Here is a 13,810-nt window from a genome sequence, read left to right as displayed (position 1 = left end):
ATCAAATAAATCTAGGAAATAACTTCTGTTGATGCCATTTATCCTTCAACCTATTTAGCAAAAAAGATTACTAGACAAATACATTAAACTATTTAGTTTAATAAACTTGACTTACTACAAGTGTCTTAAGATTAATCATTTTGTAAGAGGGGCAGTTAGAAGTTCGGGGTTTTGCCTCGGGGGGTGCACTTGAAGGTAAGGAGCTGTACCTTAGACCTGGAGAGGTAGGTGCCCTCAGAACATGCTCTTTTGCTGAAATCCTAAGAGTTTCTGGATGTAGAAGTTTACATTATTCTTGGCATTTATTTCTGCAATTTAAGTTAATATTTCATGCTGCTAAGAGTTTATACTTTACCCTTAAAATTAAAAACTGTGTTGTACACTTTGACACTTTCACTGAAACACCTGAAAGACTGTCTTAACATTAACCAGGTGTCCTACACATCCTGGTTCCTGGATGCCTTCAACTATGCCATCTTAAAGAAGATCGACGTGCTCAACCTCAGCATTGGCGGCCCTGACTTCATGGACCACCCCTTTGTCGACAAGGTTGGTCATATCACTACATAGAACATTGCCCTTGGTAATGGCTCCCTTCACAAGCCCAACTCTGAATGCTTCATCCCTGTGCTGCTGGTTTGCCACCCACAAGGTGACTGCCTTGTAAGGACAGATGGCTGATGACGTGAGGTTTAGTGATTTGCATTAGATAGTAGGCCATGGTGTGTTGTTGACTCCTCAGGTAAACACATAACTCGTGTTTTCTGAACATGCCTGGAAAGCCAGTGTCTGCTCCATGTGTTGCGTAGTCCTATGTCCTGGCTTTTATTCTTGCTAACATACCAGTTACCAAACACTTTCATGCCTTTAAGGGTCTAGTGGTACATTTTCAGGGGGAACCCTTCTTAGGACTAATTTTCACTTGTGTTTATTTTTTGATAGTTATCTATCGATTGTTTAAAAGTGGTGTTCTTTCATAACTAAATGCTTGCTAATTTTGTAGGTGTGGGAATTAACAGCTAACAACGTAATCATGGTTTCTGCTATCGGCAATGATGGGCCTCTTTATGGGTAAGTATCCCCAATAGGGATGAATTTAGAGGTGGTTCCTCCCTGAAATAACTGAAAAACTGTTGTCTGTTTTTGTATTTATATCTTTTTATATCTACCTAAAAGTGCATATGGGAGTTTTCAGCATACCAAACAAACAGGCTGCGTAATGACCCTCAGGTTCCCACCACTTGCTTCAGTAGTTACCAACTCAAGGCCAGTCTTGTTTCTGTTTAATTTCTCTTTTACTTTGCTATAAATAGAACTTTGGAAGCCTAATGTTTTTATTTTATTTTTTTTCTTCAAAATCAGGAAAGTCAATCTGTTAGAAAATGGAAGGATTTTGCAGTATTTGTGGAGACCACCTCTGTAGGAGGCACAGGGGTGAGAAGGTCGATAGACGAGAGGTCTGCCTCTCTAGGAAAGATCAGGAATAAAGGAAACTAACATGGGAGAAAACAACATAATAGACACAGATGGGGTGCTCTTGGGGTTGACAAGAAGGATCAGATGGAGAAAGCAGAGAGAACAGTGTCACAGAAAAGTCCCTTTGTGCTGTGCTGGCGTGGTGAGCCGAAGCAGCATGAGATACAGAACATTAGTCACTGAATCACAAGCAGAAAATTTTGGTTTACAAATCCCAGTTTTATTTTAATCTGCTGCTCCAATTTTTATTCTCTTGGTAATGTATATAAATAATTTCTTGTGCTGAAATTCTTTTGCAGTAGGATCTGTCTTTTATTGGTTACTAAGATGTGTATGGTTCAATGCACTAAAAAAGAGTTTGAGATCACCAGAAAGAGAAAAGAAAATACAGAGTCTGCCCTTAGTTTGTCATAACCTGGTAGAAGTAGAGACGAATGTGTGTGTTCCTTCCCAAATGCGTGTGAGTCTATGATGCACACAGCGAGGATGTGTGCCTGGGCCTCAGAAACACTGCCTCACAGCCACATCCCTTGGAGTGCTGCTGGCTGAGCAGGTGGCCTTGAGTACTGGCTGAGCTTATGTAAGGGATTCAGGGCATAGGGTTAGGCTGAATATATTGAAATTAATGTTTTTATTGGCCAAAAACCATGCATATTGGCAGCCATGTTTCTGACCCAATAGTTCTTTAGTCAGTGACCTTCTTGTAAAGGGCCCAGAGTATTGGATTTTTGTGTGTCATTAGTAATATTTGAGTCATAGGTGGCAGAACTATAATTTTACCATGAAAAACACCAATTTCCAAGTAATCTCATCAAGTTTTCTTGTTTTTCCTTTCAAATGTTACTCAAGTTTGCCACTTCTCCCATTTCTGATGTCTCCCCGTAAGGCCAGCCCTTATCAGTTCAGAGTCATCCAGTTATGAGGTGGGGTCCTAGCTGTCTTCCTGCCTTTCAGTCTCTACCCACCTAGCTCTTCCTGCATGGATGATGTGGGTTGTGGGCAGGGTGCAGGTGCGGACCCAGACTAGTCCCACCTGCCCCTTGTGGGCTAGGGGGCCTTCACTCTTGGAGCCTCAGGCTCCTCACCTGTCACAGGAGGGCATGACACCTGACCCAGAGGTGGTTTGGAGGATAAAATTAGGGAAAGTACCACAAATACTGGGCCTCTATAAGTAGTGGCTCTTTTTTTCCTTCCTTTTTTGTATGTCTCTACTGTTAAAATCCATGTTCTGGCAGTTTTCTTATTCCAGATTTTGCAATGGGTTATTGCCTTATCACATTTGAAATTTTCTTCTTGATTTTCAAGGTCCTCAATATTGTAGGCTGCAGTCGCCAAACTTTTTCTGTAAAGGATCAGATAATGAATACTTAGGCTTTGCGGGCATGTAGTGTGACCCTTGTAGTGTGAAGGCAGCTTTGGATTGTGTAAATGAAAGGTTGTGGTTGTGTTCCAGTAAAACTTTACTTACAAGCGCAGGTGGTGGGCCTGTTGTGGCCCCTCTGCCGTAGTTCACCATTGTCACCTGAAGTTACGGGCTCAGCTTTATTTTCCATTACTGTGTGTACACCTTCCTCAGTTCCAGTCTCCTCATGGATCTCCCTAGAGACCATGTTTTTCCCATCTCCATCACCTGTTCCTGTTGCTGAGCTTCCTAGCTTGCCTTCCTTCTGTTCACATCTGAGGTCCCAGCTCCTCCACATGCCGTTCTGACTATTTTGCCAGACACAAATCACTCTTCTGAAATCCTGTTGACTTCTCTGGAGAGTCACACACACACAGTAGCTTGTAATCAAAGAGTTGTTAGTTTCCAGTGTATTAGAGAAGAACCCTGGAGAGGAGGGCCCTGTGTTGCTCATTATGTCTGCCCATAGAGCTGCACAGATCCGGATCTGCCAGCTGCTCAGTAGTGATGGGAATGGCATGTAATCAGGACAGCACAGCTTGTGTGGTTCTGGTTTACTGCTTGGGCATCAGGTAATTCGATGACGGTATTGTACGAAAATTGTTGGGTCACTCATTGCAGGCATGGAGCTGCCAGTCACTCTGCAAATAATGCTCGCATCTCCAGATCCCCTTGCTGTGAGCTCTCTCAGGGTCCTGCACCCTTGACACTTAAACTTACAGTGCAGGGATCTGCAGCTGCAGCTTCCCCTTTTATCACCAACAAAGGTTTCTTGATGTTTTCCCTTCTAGTTTAAGGGTTTAAAGCACACTAAGTATTACAGGGATTGACAGGTAGAGGAAAGGTCAGAGGGTGGCTTTTTTGTGTGTGTGTCAACTACAGTGGGAAGTTTTGTCAGTGACTTCTAAGCTTTGCTCCTGGATTTCATAGAAATTATAAATTTTTTGCATCAGACAGTAAAATATCACTGTTGGTGCCTCTGAACAACCACTTGATAGCATGTTATTGGCCAGTGGGCAAAAAGACAGTGCCAGGGTTGATTCATTGTGGTAGTGCCAGGGTTGATTCATTGTGGTTTAAATAACTGTTCAAAAACACATGCTCTAAAATCTTGTTACTAATTTCAGTAAAGCCACTTGGAATCAGTTTTGGTTATTGAATTGTCAGAGTTCATTTTTTTTTTGTAGCAGAACTAGCAAATAGATAAAGCTCGGAAATGCATTTTCATTAGTGGTTGTTTTATACTTTCAAATAGTTTAGTTGCATCTGGATTTAATAGTTTAAACATTTTTTCCATTAGCAATTTCACTATAATTTCTTTGCAGATCTAGTACACCTGAAGTATGGAAGAGAATTACATGGTTTTTCTCTGCCTCTTCCCTTTGAGGAGCTCAAGATTATGGAGTAATGGTTATCATTTCCACTATTCCCAGTGAGGAAAGGGGAACACCCTGTAAACTACATGTGTCAAACACAAGGCCTGCGGGCCAAATCCAGCCCGCCAGGCCTTGCAATGTGGCCCGCACCGCGCTGTCATCACTGCACTCCGCTGTCAGTTTATGACATTGTCAGTTTATGACTGTTCAGTAAACCATTCGGCCCGCGATTTAGGCTGGATTTTAGATTTTGGCCCCTTCTCTGATTGAGTTCGACACCCCTACTGTAAATGATCAGTTGAAAATTAACTTGCTGACCGTGGCAGGTGCAAATGTGTGATTACAGCTCCTTCCCAGAGGAGTGTGGGATCTAACTGGAGAGGCTGATGGAACAATTTGAAAGTGATGTGAGAATGTATAAGTAGGTGATGAATTATCATAGTGTTAAATCCTGTGAAGTTAGAGAAGGGGGATTCCTTCAAGTCAGAAATAGTGAAGGAAAAACAAAGTCTTGGGCCAAAGTATGCTACGTTGACAGGGAGGAAAGGAAGAAAGGGTGGCAGTGCGCCTGGCCTCCCGCAGGACAGCTATAAGTAGCAGCAGGCCATCGCAGCCGCGTGTCTTGACACAGAAGAGCCTTATAACGTCTAAGATTTTTTCAGGGAGGATTTGCCTTTGAATTATTCACTTAAAATTATTTTTCTTTCCTTGTGTTTTTGTGCCTCAATTTAGCACTCTGAATAACCCTGCTGATCAAATGGATGTGATTGGAGTAGGTGGCATTGACTTTGAGGATAACATCGCCCGCTTCTCTTCAAGGGGAATGACTACCTGGGTAGGTTTTGTTTCATGTGCCTAAAGGAACTGTTTGTCTCAGAGCTTTTGGGTGTATTTGTAAGTGCACAGATAGAAAAGCTTGTAAGCCCAACACTCACATGCGTGGATGGCATAACCAGGTCTGTGGATACTTGTCAGCCTTGAGGACAAGAGACCTGGCCCCGTTGATCTGGCCTGCCACTTGACAATGGTGCAGCAGGCAGGGACAGGTTCTGAGTGGTGTTTCTTGGTTCCCCTCAGTTTTACTTATTTATGAGCGACTCATTCTGTAGGTCAACTGGATGCATGCCCACTTGTCCTAAGTAATAGGACGGTGAGCAGTCCTCCTTGGGGCTAGGTGAGATGATTTTTTTAGACCTTAAGAAACAAGAAGCCAGTGAGAAGAATTTAATATCAACTCTGCTAATGCAGAAGTAATTGTATTTAGCTGGACAAAATGGAAATAACTCCAACAAGTTACTCTGGGTTTAATCATGCATCTAATCCGTCCTCCTTTACCCATCAGAACAGTGGTGGAGTCAATGTTAGGTGCTCCCTCAGGCAGCAATAGGTACTCTTGCCTGCCCCGCAGGGTCTTCATGGTCACATCACTCTAGGTGCCCTTATTTAAGGGTGCCAAGCTTTGAGGTCTTGGGAAGTCCCAGAAAAGACTCGCAGCCTCCTGAGAACATGGTGGCCTTGTCTGCATTGGCGCCACTTTATTGGGTAGCCTTCTCCCTCTGTAACATCGCCTCTCCTGGCACCATTTTCAGTTGGCCTCACAGTGGGTCCATGCCATATGCACTTGGATGCCTTCTTCTTGATGATGTTCAGTTGTCACCAGTCGGGTGGACCCCACCCTGAGAAAATCAGTCCCAGGGATATGTTTCATATTCATTCATGTGTACTCCCTTAGCATTTTCTTTGTATGGCTAAATACTTGGAAACAACATCTCCACCAGTTGATGTCTCTCTGGCTCCCTCGGAAATGTTTTTGTGAGATTATAATGCATTGTCATGCCCTTAGAAATGTTCCTGAGACACTTACTTACCGAGCTGTAGTTGAAGGTATCTTTACACAGTGTCCCACATAGCTGGATGCAAGTCCATTTATGTTTGACTGCCATGAAAGGTATTTTCACTTCAGTTGGATTACTTCTTTCTACAGAATATACGATCCTATTGTAATTCTTACTTTGCCTCAATTTCCATGAAATTTTAGGGTATTCCATTAAAATCTTATCTGTTACTCGTATAGTTACATTTATCATTCTGAATGGTTTATTCTTTCCCTCTGGTTGAAGATTAAAATCTTCAGTTATATTATGCACATTTTTCTTATAAAGAAATTTTTCTTTTAATTTTTAGTATTAATTGTCTGATTTTTCCAAGGTATTCCTAATTTTTAAGTTATTTAGCATTAAATCTAGTTTTGCATGCTAACAAAATTTAAAATATTCACTTTTTAATTGCTCTATGGCATTACTATTATCCTGGTTATTATAAAAGACTCCAAAAATAATTGTATTTTCTACATTATCACTTAAGCTTGTTTTCTGTATTGCAATGAATTTCAGACTAAAACCAGTATCTTACTAAGGTTACACTCCATTTAAGTAACCCTTATTTCTGTTCTATGTGCCAGTGTGTATGCTGTGGTAGAAATCAACCTCCTTTTATTTATAGGAGCTACCAGGAGGCTATGGCCGTGTGAAACCCGATATTGTCACCTATGGTGCTGGAGTGAGGGGCTCCGGTATGAAAGGGGGCTGCCGGGCCCTTTCCGGGACTAGCGTGGCTTCTCCAGTGGTCGCCGGCGCTGTCACCTTGCTAGTAAGGTGAGTGTTGCCTGGCAAAGAGAAGGTGGTGCCAGCAGACCAGCTGAGTCTTGCTTGTCAGCAACTTAGAATTTTAGAACATATCATGTGACCTTTCTCCATCTGTTTCTTCATCTCCACAAAGGAGGTCATGATTTATTCTTTGAGGGAGGATTCTTGTGAATTAGTGGACATACATGGGAACACTCTGTAAATGCTAAACCATAAAGCAATACATAAGGACATACTAGTAATACCTGTTACTTTTTTTATGTTTGAAGTCTGATTTTGTTTTTTGTTTTTTTTTTGAAGACTTTTTTTTTTAAGAGCAGTTTTAGGTTCATGGCAAAATTGAGAGGAAAGTACAGTGTCCCCATTTTGTTTGCTTTTATACCATTTTTGTGCTATATCTGTACTTGTTACTAGGTGTGCCAGTTAATAATGCAGATCTTTTTTAATAGATGGAGTTACACATATGCTGATACATATGCAATTTGATATGTATGCTATTTTATTATATTAAAAACAAGCTTCAAAACTTCATATGTCAAATTTGCTGAAGGTGTTAACATCATAGATATTTTATGCTTAAAAATGCCACACAAAAAAAGCATTTGCGGGAAGTTTTAATTCATTACTTTGAAGAAGAAGTTATTGTGTACTTTGGGAAGCTTATGGTGAACATGCTACCTCTGAAGATACTTGTGAATGCTAGTTAAACTCTTTAAAAGTGATTATTTCAATGTGAAAGACAAAAACTGTCCAGGTCAACCAAAAAAGTTTGAAGACCAACAATTACAAGTATTATTGGATGAAGATGCGTGTCAAACCCATAAAACAACTTGCAGAAAGATCATTTACAAGCAATGGGAAAGATTTTAAAGGAAGAAAAATGGGTGCCACAGCAACTAAACAAAAGACAAATGGAAAACCGAAAAGTCATCAATAAAATGTTGCTTCAGTGGCATGAAAAAAAGTCTTTTTTGCATCGAATTGTGACTGACAATGAAAAGTGGATTTATTTTGAGAATCCCAAATGAACAAAATCATGGGTTGATCCAGGTCAACCATCAACATCGACTGCAAGGCCAAATCGCTTCAGAAAGAAGACAATGCTTTGCGTTCAGTGGGATCAGGGAAGTATGGTGTATTATGAGCTTCTAAAAGCAGGTGAAACCGTTAATACTGATCACTGCTGACAACAAATAATCAATTTGCACCACACTTTGAATGTGAAACAACCAAAATGTGCCAGAAGACATGGCAAAGTAATTTTGCTTCATGATGACGCACCATCACACACTTCAAAACCAGTTAAAGACGCATTAAAAGATCTTGCCTGGGAAGTATTAACCCACCCACTGTATTCACCAGACCTTGCTCATTCAGATTACCACTTGTTCCGATCAATGGCACACGCACTTTCTGAGAGCATTTCAAAATGTACGAAGAAGTGGAAAATTGGATCTCTGAATGGTTTGCCTCAAAACAAAGTTCTATTGGGATAGTGTCCACAAATTACCTAAAGATGGGGGAAATGTGTAGCTAGTGATGGATATTATTTTGAATAAAGCACTTTTGATGTGTCTCTTGAAATTGTGTTTTCTTTGATTACGAAATCCGCATTATTAATTGGTACACCTACATCCAAATAAGTGTGTATATCAGGCAGGAATCAAAAAGTGAGGTATTTCCATGCCATATCCTTCATTTCCTGGGGGATTCACTTTTTAATGTTCTCTGTTAGCTAAGGAGCTGTCAAACCAGGCAGTGGGGCTGGCAGTCACCACTCCTTTGGGAGAGACAAGATTCTCTATGTAATTGACTTATGCTCTTTGTCTTGTTGAATCTCATCTATGGTTGAATGGAGCTTAATGATCGACCCTTTTTTTTGTAGTTAATAAAACTGAAAGTTCTCAAAGGTAGTCGACTAGAATTGATGCTCACGTGCTCTAACTTAATCGGATATGCTTACTTTCAAAATTATAAGATGTCTTAGGAGCTAGGACTTATTTTGTATTTTACCTTCCCACCTTCACACCCACCCCCCCCCCCCAAATTTTTTTTCTATGTAGGTGAGGCATTAGTTGAGCTTTTGTGTTGCAATAACACAAACTCTGCAGTTTTCAAAGTTATACTCTGTTAATTTTAAAATTAAAATAGGCAAAGGATACTAAATGTTTTTGTATTTAAAATTCTCTTTAAAAACAAGTAAATTTATGTTGATTTTAGCTTCTAATGCCAGAGATGAGTTTTATTAATAATCCTTTGTATGAAGTAGGTCTGTATCTCTTTCTTCCTTTTCCCATCCTTCCCTTATAGTTCAGAGCCAAATTCTTGAGATTGTTGACATTGGTGAGAGTAGTCTTGGAAAATAACCACATGCCTGTTGGAAACATTCTCTTTCTCTTCTAGTTGTTTTTCTCACCCTCGTGTTACATACAGCGAAAGAAGAGGGAAGGGCACGCCAACTGTGGATTTACCTGGCTCCCTTACGCTTCCGGATTCTCTAGCGAAGGCTCTTGTTTCCACTCTTGTTGATTATGAAACAAAAAGTACTAGTATTCAGCTCCCTCTTGCTATGATGGTTAACTGGAACGGTGGGCTCCTCTGTTCAGTCTGTCAAATCCCCCTCCTGTGAAATGAGTGGGGAGATGAGGAGGATGTGTTTTTCATTTCCAGTGGCATCTCTAAGTGCAGATATTTTCAGCATCAAGGAAAGCTTTCACTTCCCTCATCTCCCTGCAGCAGATGAAAATGCCACTATGACAGTTCAGAAATATTTTTATGGCCTGACTAATAGCGCAGAACAGATACTGAGCAACCAGGAAGCGCTTCCTCAGCTTCCAGCCTCCTGGCGCTCCGGCCTCCCTGGCGCTCCGTAAAGAATGAGAGCCTAACCTTTGGTCTGGCTCTATCAGCAGGAAGAGGGGAAGGGTGTTGACCTATAGCTGAGCTTTTAGTAGTTCTTTTATTGTTGAGAATCGGTCCTATTTTATGCCCTCTTCTCATTATGTCAGATTTCCTCTCTAAACCTGTTAGGAAAACCTGCCCACACTCCAAGACCAACCACCATATAAAAAGATTTAGGAACCTAGAGTACGTTTTTCTTTTTTTCTTTTTCTTTTAATAATTTTTTAAATATTTTTATTGATTTTGTACAGAGAGGAAGGGAGAGAGATAGAGAGCTAGAAACATCGATGAGAGAGAGTCATCGATCAGCTGCCTCTTGCACACCCTCTACTGGGGATATGCCTGCAACCAGTGTACATATCCTTGACCGGAATCTAACCCAGGATCCTTCAGTCCGCAGGCCAATGCTCTATCCACTGAGCCAAACCGGTTTTGGCCGTTTTTCTTTTTTGCTTACCTACATTTAGAAGTTAAAACTCATTTGTGTTTATAATACATAGGTACACAACAATGAATGTCTTAGTGCCAGCATTCTTAAGTTTCTAGCCAAATAGAGCTGAGTTTCAGTGTGTCCAGATGCATCCTGATGATGAAACTCTCAAGGTGGCCTTCTGTCTGCATGTTCCTATCAGGTTTTATCCACCAGAGTGAAGCCACATAGTGGCTTCCAAAACAAAATAGGCAGGGTTTCGCTGTGGAGGCAGTGGGCTTCACTCAGATGCTGTGCTTCTTGCCCATCTGCATGAACTTCCCTTCCTAGGACCTGTATGTTTTCCTTACCTTTTCCCAGACTCTCCTCTTCCTCCTGGCTTCACTTGAGGAGCCACTACCCCTTACCTAGTCTTGCCTCCTACAATTTGTAAGGTCGACTTAGTAGGAAAAATACGTTTTTCTGATCTATTTAGTATAAACAGGTACTAGCGCCATGAGTCACTGCTCTCACAAGCCGTGTGGAAGGCTGATAACTGATCACACAGCACCCTCCTCTTAGCACGGGCCCTTCCAAAGAAACTTCACTGTAGACAGAACAAGACTGGAGGGCACATTTGCACATTTGCGAATGAGGAGTAATCAGATTTTCACTCTTTTATGAGGAAATGATCAAATACATGATTTTTCTCCTCAGCACAGTCCAAAAACGTGAACTGGTGAATCCAGCCAGTATGAAGCAGGCCCTGATTGCATCAGCTCGGAGACTTCCTGGGGTCAATATGTTTGAGCAAGGCCATGGCAAGCTGGATCTCCTCAGAGCCTATCAAATCCTCAACAGTTACAAACCACAGGCAAGGTCAGTATGTTTAATTTTGAATAGGCCCTTCTCCTCGCTGGGTCCTGAGGGTGCTTTTCCCTTTACACTAAATATTAGCCTCCAAACCAGAACCACATACAACACTCAGAGCCCATGGAGAACTTCACTCTGCCGCTTCTACTTGGTGTCAGCTGGCAAAACTTGAACTGCTGTCCACTTCCTGATGTTCTGTTTTATTTATTCATTTATTGTGTGTGTGTGTGTGTGTGTGTGTGTGTACACACACACATATATATATATATATATATATATATATATATATATATATATACACACACTGAGTTGCCAGATTTTTATGATCTCTGAACTCATAATAATCTGACTATTCAGTGTATTCCTATGTAATAAAAGGCTCATATGCAAATTGTCCCCTCAACCAGGAGTTAGACCAGCAGGCAGGCCAGCCAACTGCCCATGACCCCTTCCCCTGGCCAGGCTGGCCGGACCCCACCCATGCACGAATTCATGCACTGGGCCTCTAAAATATATACACACACATTTACACACACACATACACACTGAGTGGCCAGATTGTTATACGTTCAGAGATCATAATAATCTGGATACTCAGTGTATTTGTTGTATGAAGATATTTTTTTTAGCAATGAGAGAGGGAGGGCGGGAGAGAGAGGAACATTGAAGAAATATTGATTTTTTACAGAGAGGAAGGGAGAGAGAGAGAGAGAGAGTTAGAAACATTGATGAGAGAAACATCGATCAGGTGCCTCCTGCACACTCCCTCCGCGCCCCCCCCTCCCCCCACTGGGGATGTGCCCACAACCAAGGTACATGCCCTTGACCTGAATCTAACCTGGGACCTTTCAGTCCGCAGGCCAACTCTCTATCCACTGAGCCAAACCTGTTTCGGCATGACCTTGTTTCTTAACATACTTCGCTCACTAATTTTAACATCCATTGATGGTTCTTGCCTGCAATGATTATTATGAGATTGCCTCATGGTGACTTTATTTTTTTCATTCATTAAATGGAATTCTGCTATAAGGAAGAGCTATCTCTTCTTTTCCATTTATTTATTCAATTATTTGTATCAGTATGGAAACACAGGTATTTATTTGACTCTGTGGGTTACAATCCAGTATCATTGTAAATTTTCTTGTTTAAATTGTCCCAGATTTGGCTATTGGGAACATCTTCTATTTGGCTCCTGTATCTTTTTCCATGTCTCCATCATTTTTTTTAGCACTTTTTTTTTCTTCTTGTTTACTTTTTGGCAGCATAGCATTTCCATATCCAGCCTCAGTCTCAATTCTTTCTCCAAGCAGCCTGGTCCTTTCATTGAAGAGTGGTATTTACAATAGAAGCCGAAACCTGGGCACTAGATGTGCTCCTCACAGCTGTGCTCATAGTTGTCTCTAGGCCTTTCCAGCAAAGATAAGAAATGTCTGTATGTACTCACACATCTGAACCTGTTTCTTGATAAATCTATCTGTAGATATACTAAAAACATGAGTTCATCTTTCTCCTGGTCCCAGCCAGCACCACAGTTCTCAGTTTAGTCTCCTCTCCTGATTTGTAAGTTCTCTGCAACAGCAAGAAACGTGGCTCTCATTACCCATATACAATATTTATTTACTGGCTCAGTCCTAGTATTTTCCCTTGCAAAAAAAAAGACAAATTTATTAACCAGAGTACAGTATTTATGTATAGTTGTTTGTTGTGTGTGTGTGTTTTTTTTTATCTAGCTTTACAGAATATAGTCATATTATTTTCCAAAGTTAGGTTAATTTTGCTTTTCAGTTTTAATACAGTTGAGTTCATCTGTTGGTGTTTGTATCTCTTTTTGGATCCCCCCCCACTTCCCGATTGATTTAAACTATTTATGGATTGAGTATGCGAAGCATTACCATGGTTCTAAAGTCAGAACTGCACACAAATGTCACTTTCCTTCATAACCTCTGTCCCATTTTCTCCACGTTGTCCCCACCCATCCCTGTGGGTAACAGTCTCAGTTGTTGGTTTGTCTTGTATTTCTCTTTGCACAAATGAGCAGATACATATATGCAGGGGTGGGGAAAAGTAGGTTTACAGTTGTCCTTATAGAAAGTAGTACAATAATAAATAATGTAGGAATAGACTGTTTGCACATTCACAACTAAAAACCTACTTTTGCCCATCCTTTCTTACAGGAAGGAGAGCATTACTACAAATATTCTTTTTGCACTTTGTTTTTGTTACTTAACAGCACCTGGAAATCGATCTGTATTTATAGAGATTGTCTTTTTACAGCTGCATAGTGTGGATGTGCCATTGTTTATTCACCCACTTATTTATATTTGGGCATTTACATTGTTCCCAATATTTTGCAGCTGTAAATAATTGCTTTAAATAACCTTGTGTCTAGTATTTTAGCTTTGCTGAGGGTTGTGTTTTCAGAGAAAATGCCTACAAGTGAGATTGCTGGGTCAAGGAGCTTTGTGAGGTGTCCCTCCATTCCCCTCCAGAAGGCTGTGTCTGTGTGTATTCACAGCGAGGCCTCAGTGCCCGTTTCCCCGGAGCCTCACCAGCACAGTGGTGTGTCATGCTGGTTACTTTATCTGATCAGGGAGAAATGGTCTTCAATATTGTTGTAATTTCCATATCTTCTCTAATTATGAGTGAATTTGAACTCTTTCGTTTATGGTTAAAAGCCATATTTACACTTTCCTTGTTAAGTGTGTGTTCACTTTTCCTCTTTTTTTCT

At 40.9% G+C, this 13,810-nt stretch overlaps 1 protein-coding gene across 1 annotated transcript in view; it reads left to right on the top strand.

Annotated features, from left to right (window-relative positions):
- MBTPS1 (membrane bound transcription factor peptidase, site 1) overlaps positions 1–13,810 on the top strand; it is a 57,437-nt gene that overhangs the window by 20,984 nt on the left and 22,643 nt on the right. Inside the window, exons 7-11 of the mRNA XM_084905555.1 lie at positions 433–549; positions 1,004–1,071; positions 4,987–5,089; positions 6,757–6,908; positions 10,927–11,088. Coding sequence (XP_084761681.1) covers positions 433–549; positions 1,004–1,071; positions 4,987–5,089; positions 6,757–6,908; positions 10,927–11,088 — 602 coding nt within the window. The remainder of the gene's footprint in view (positions 1–432; positions 550–1,003; positions 1,072–4,986; positions 5,090–6,756; positions 6,909–10,926; positions 11,089–13,810) is intronic.

This window comes from Pipistrellus hanaki (genome assembly GCF_964339955.1).
Source record: "Pipistrellus hanaki genome assembly, chromosome: 15".
NCBI lineage: Eukaryota > Metazoa > Chordata > Mammalia > Chiroptera > Vespertilionidae > Pipistrellus > Pipistrellus hanaki.
The sequence above is the reverse complement of the archived record's forward strand: the minus strand, read 5'-3'. Positions and strand labels throughout refer to the sequence as shown.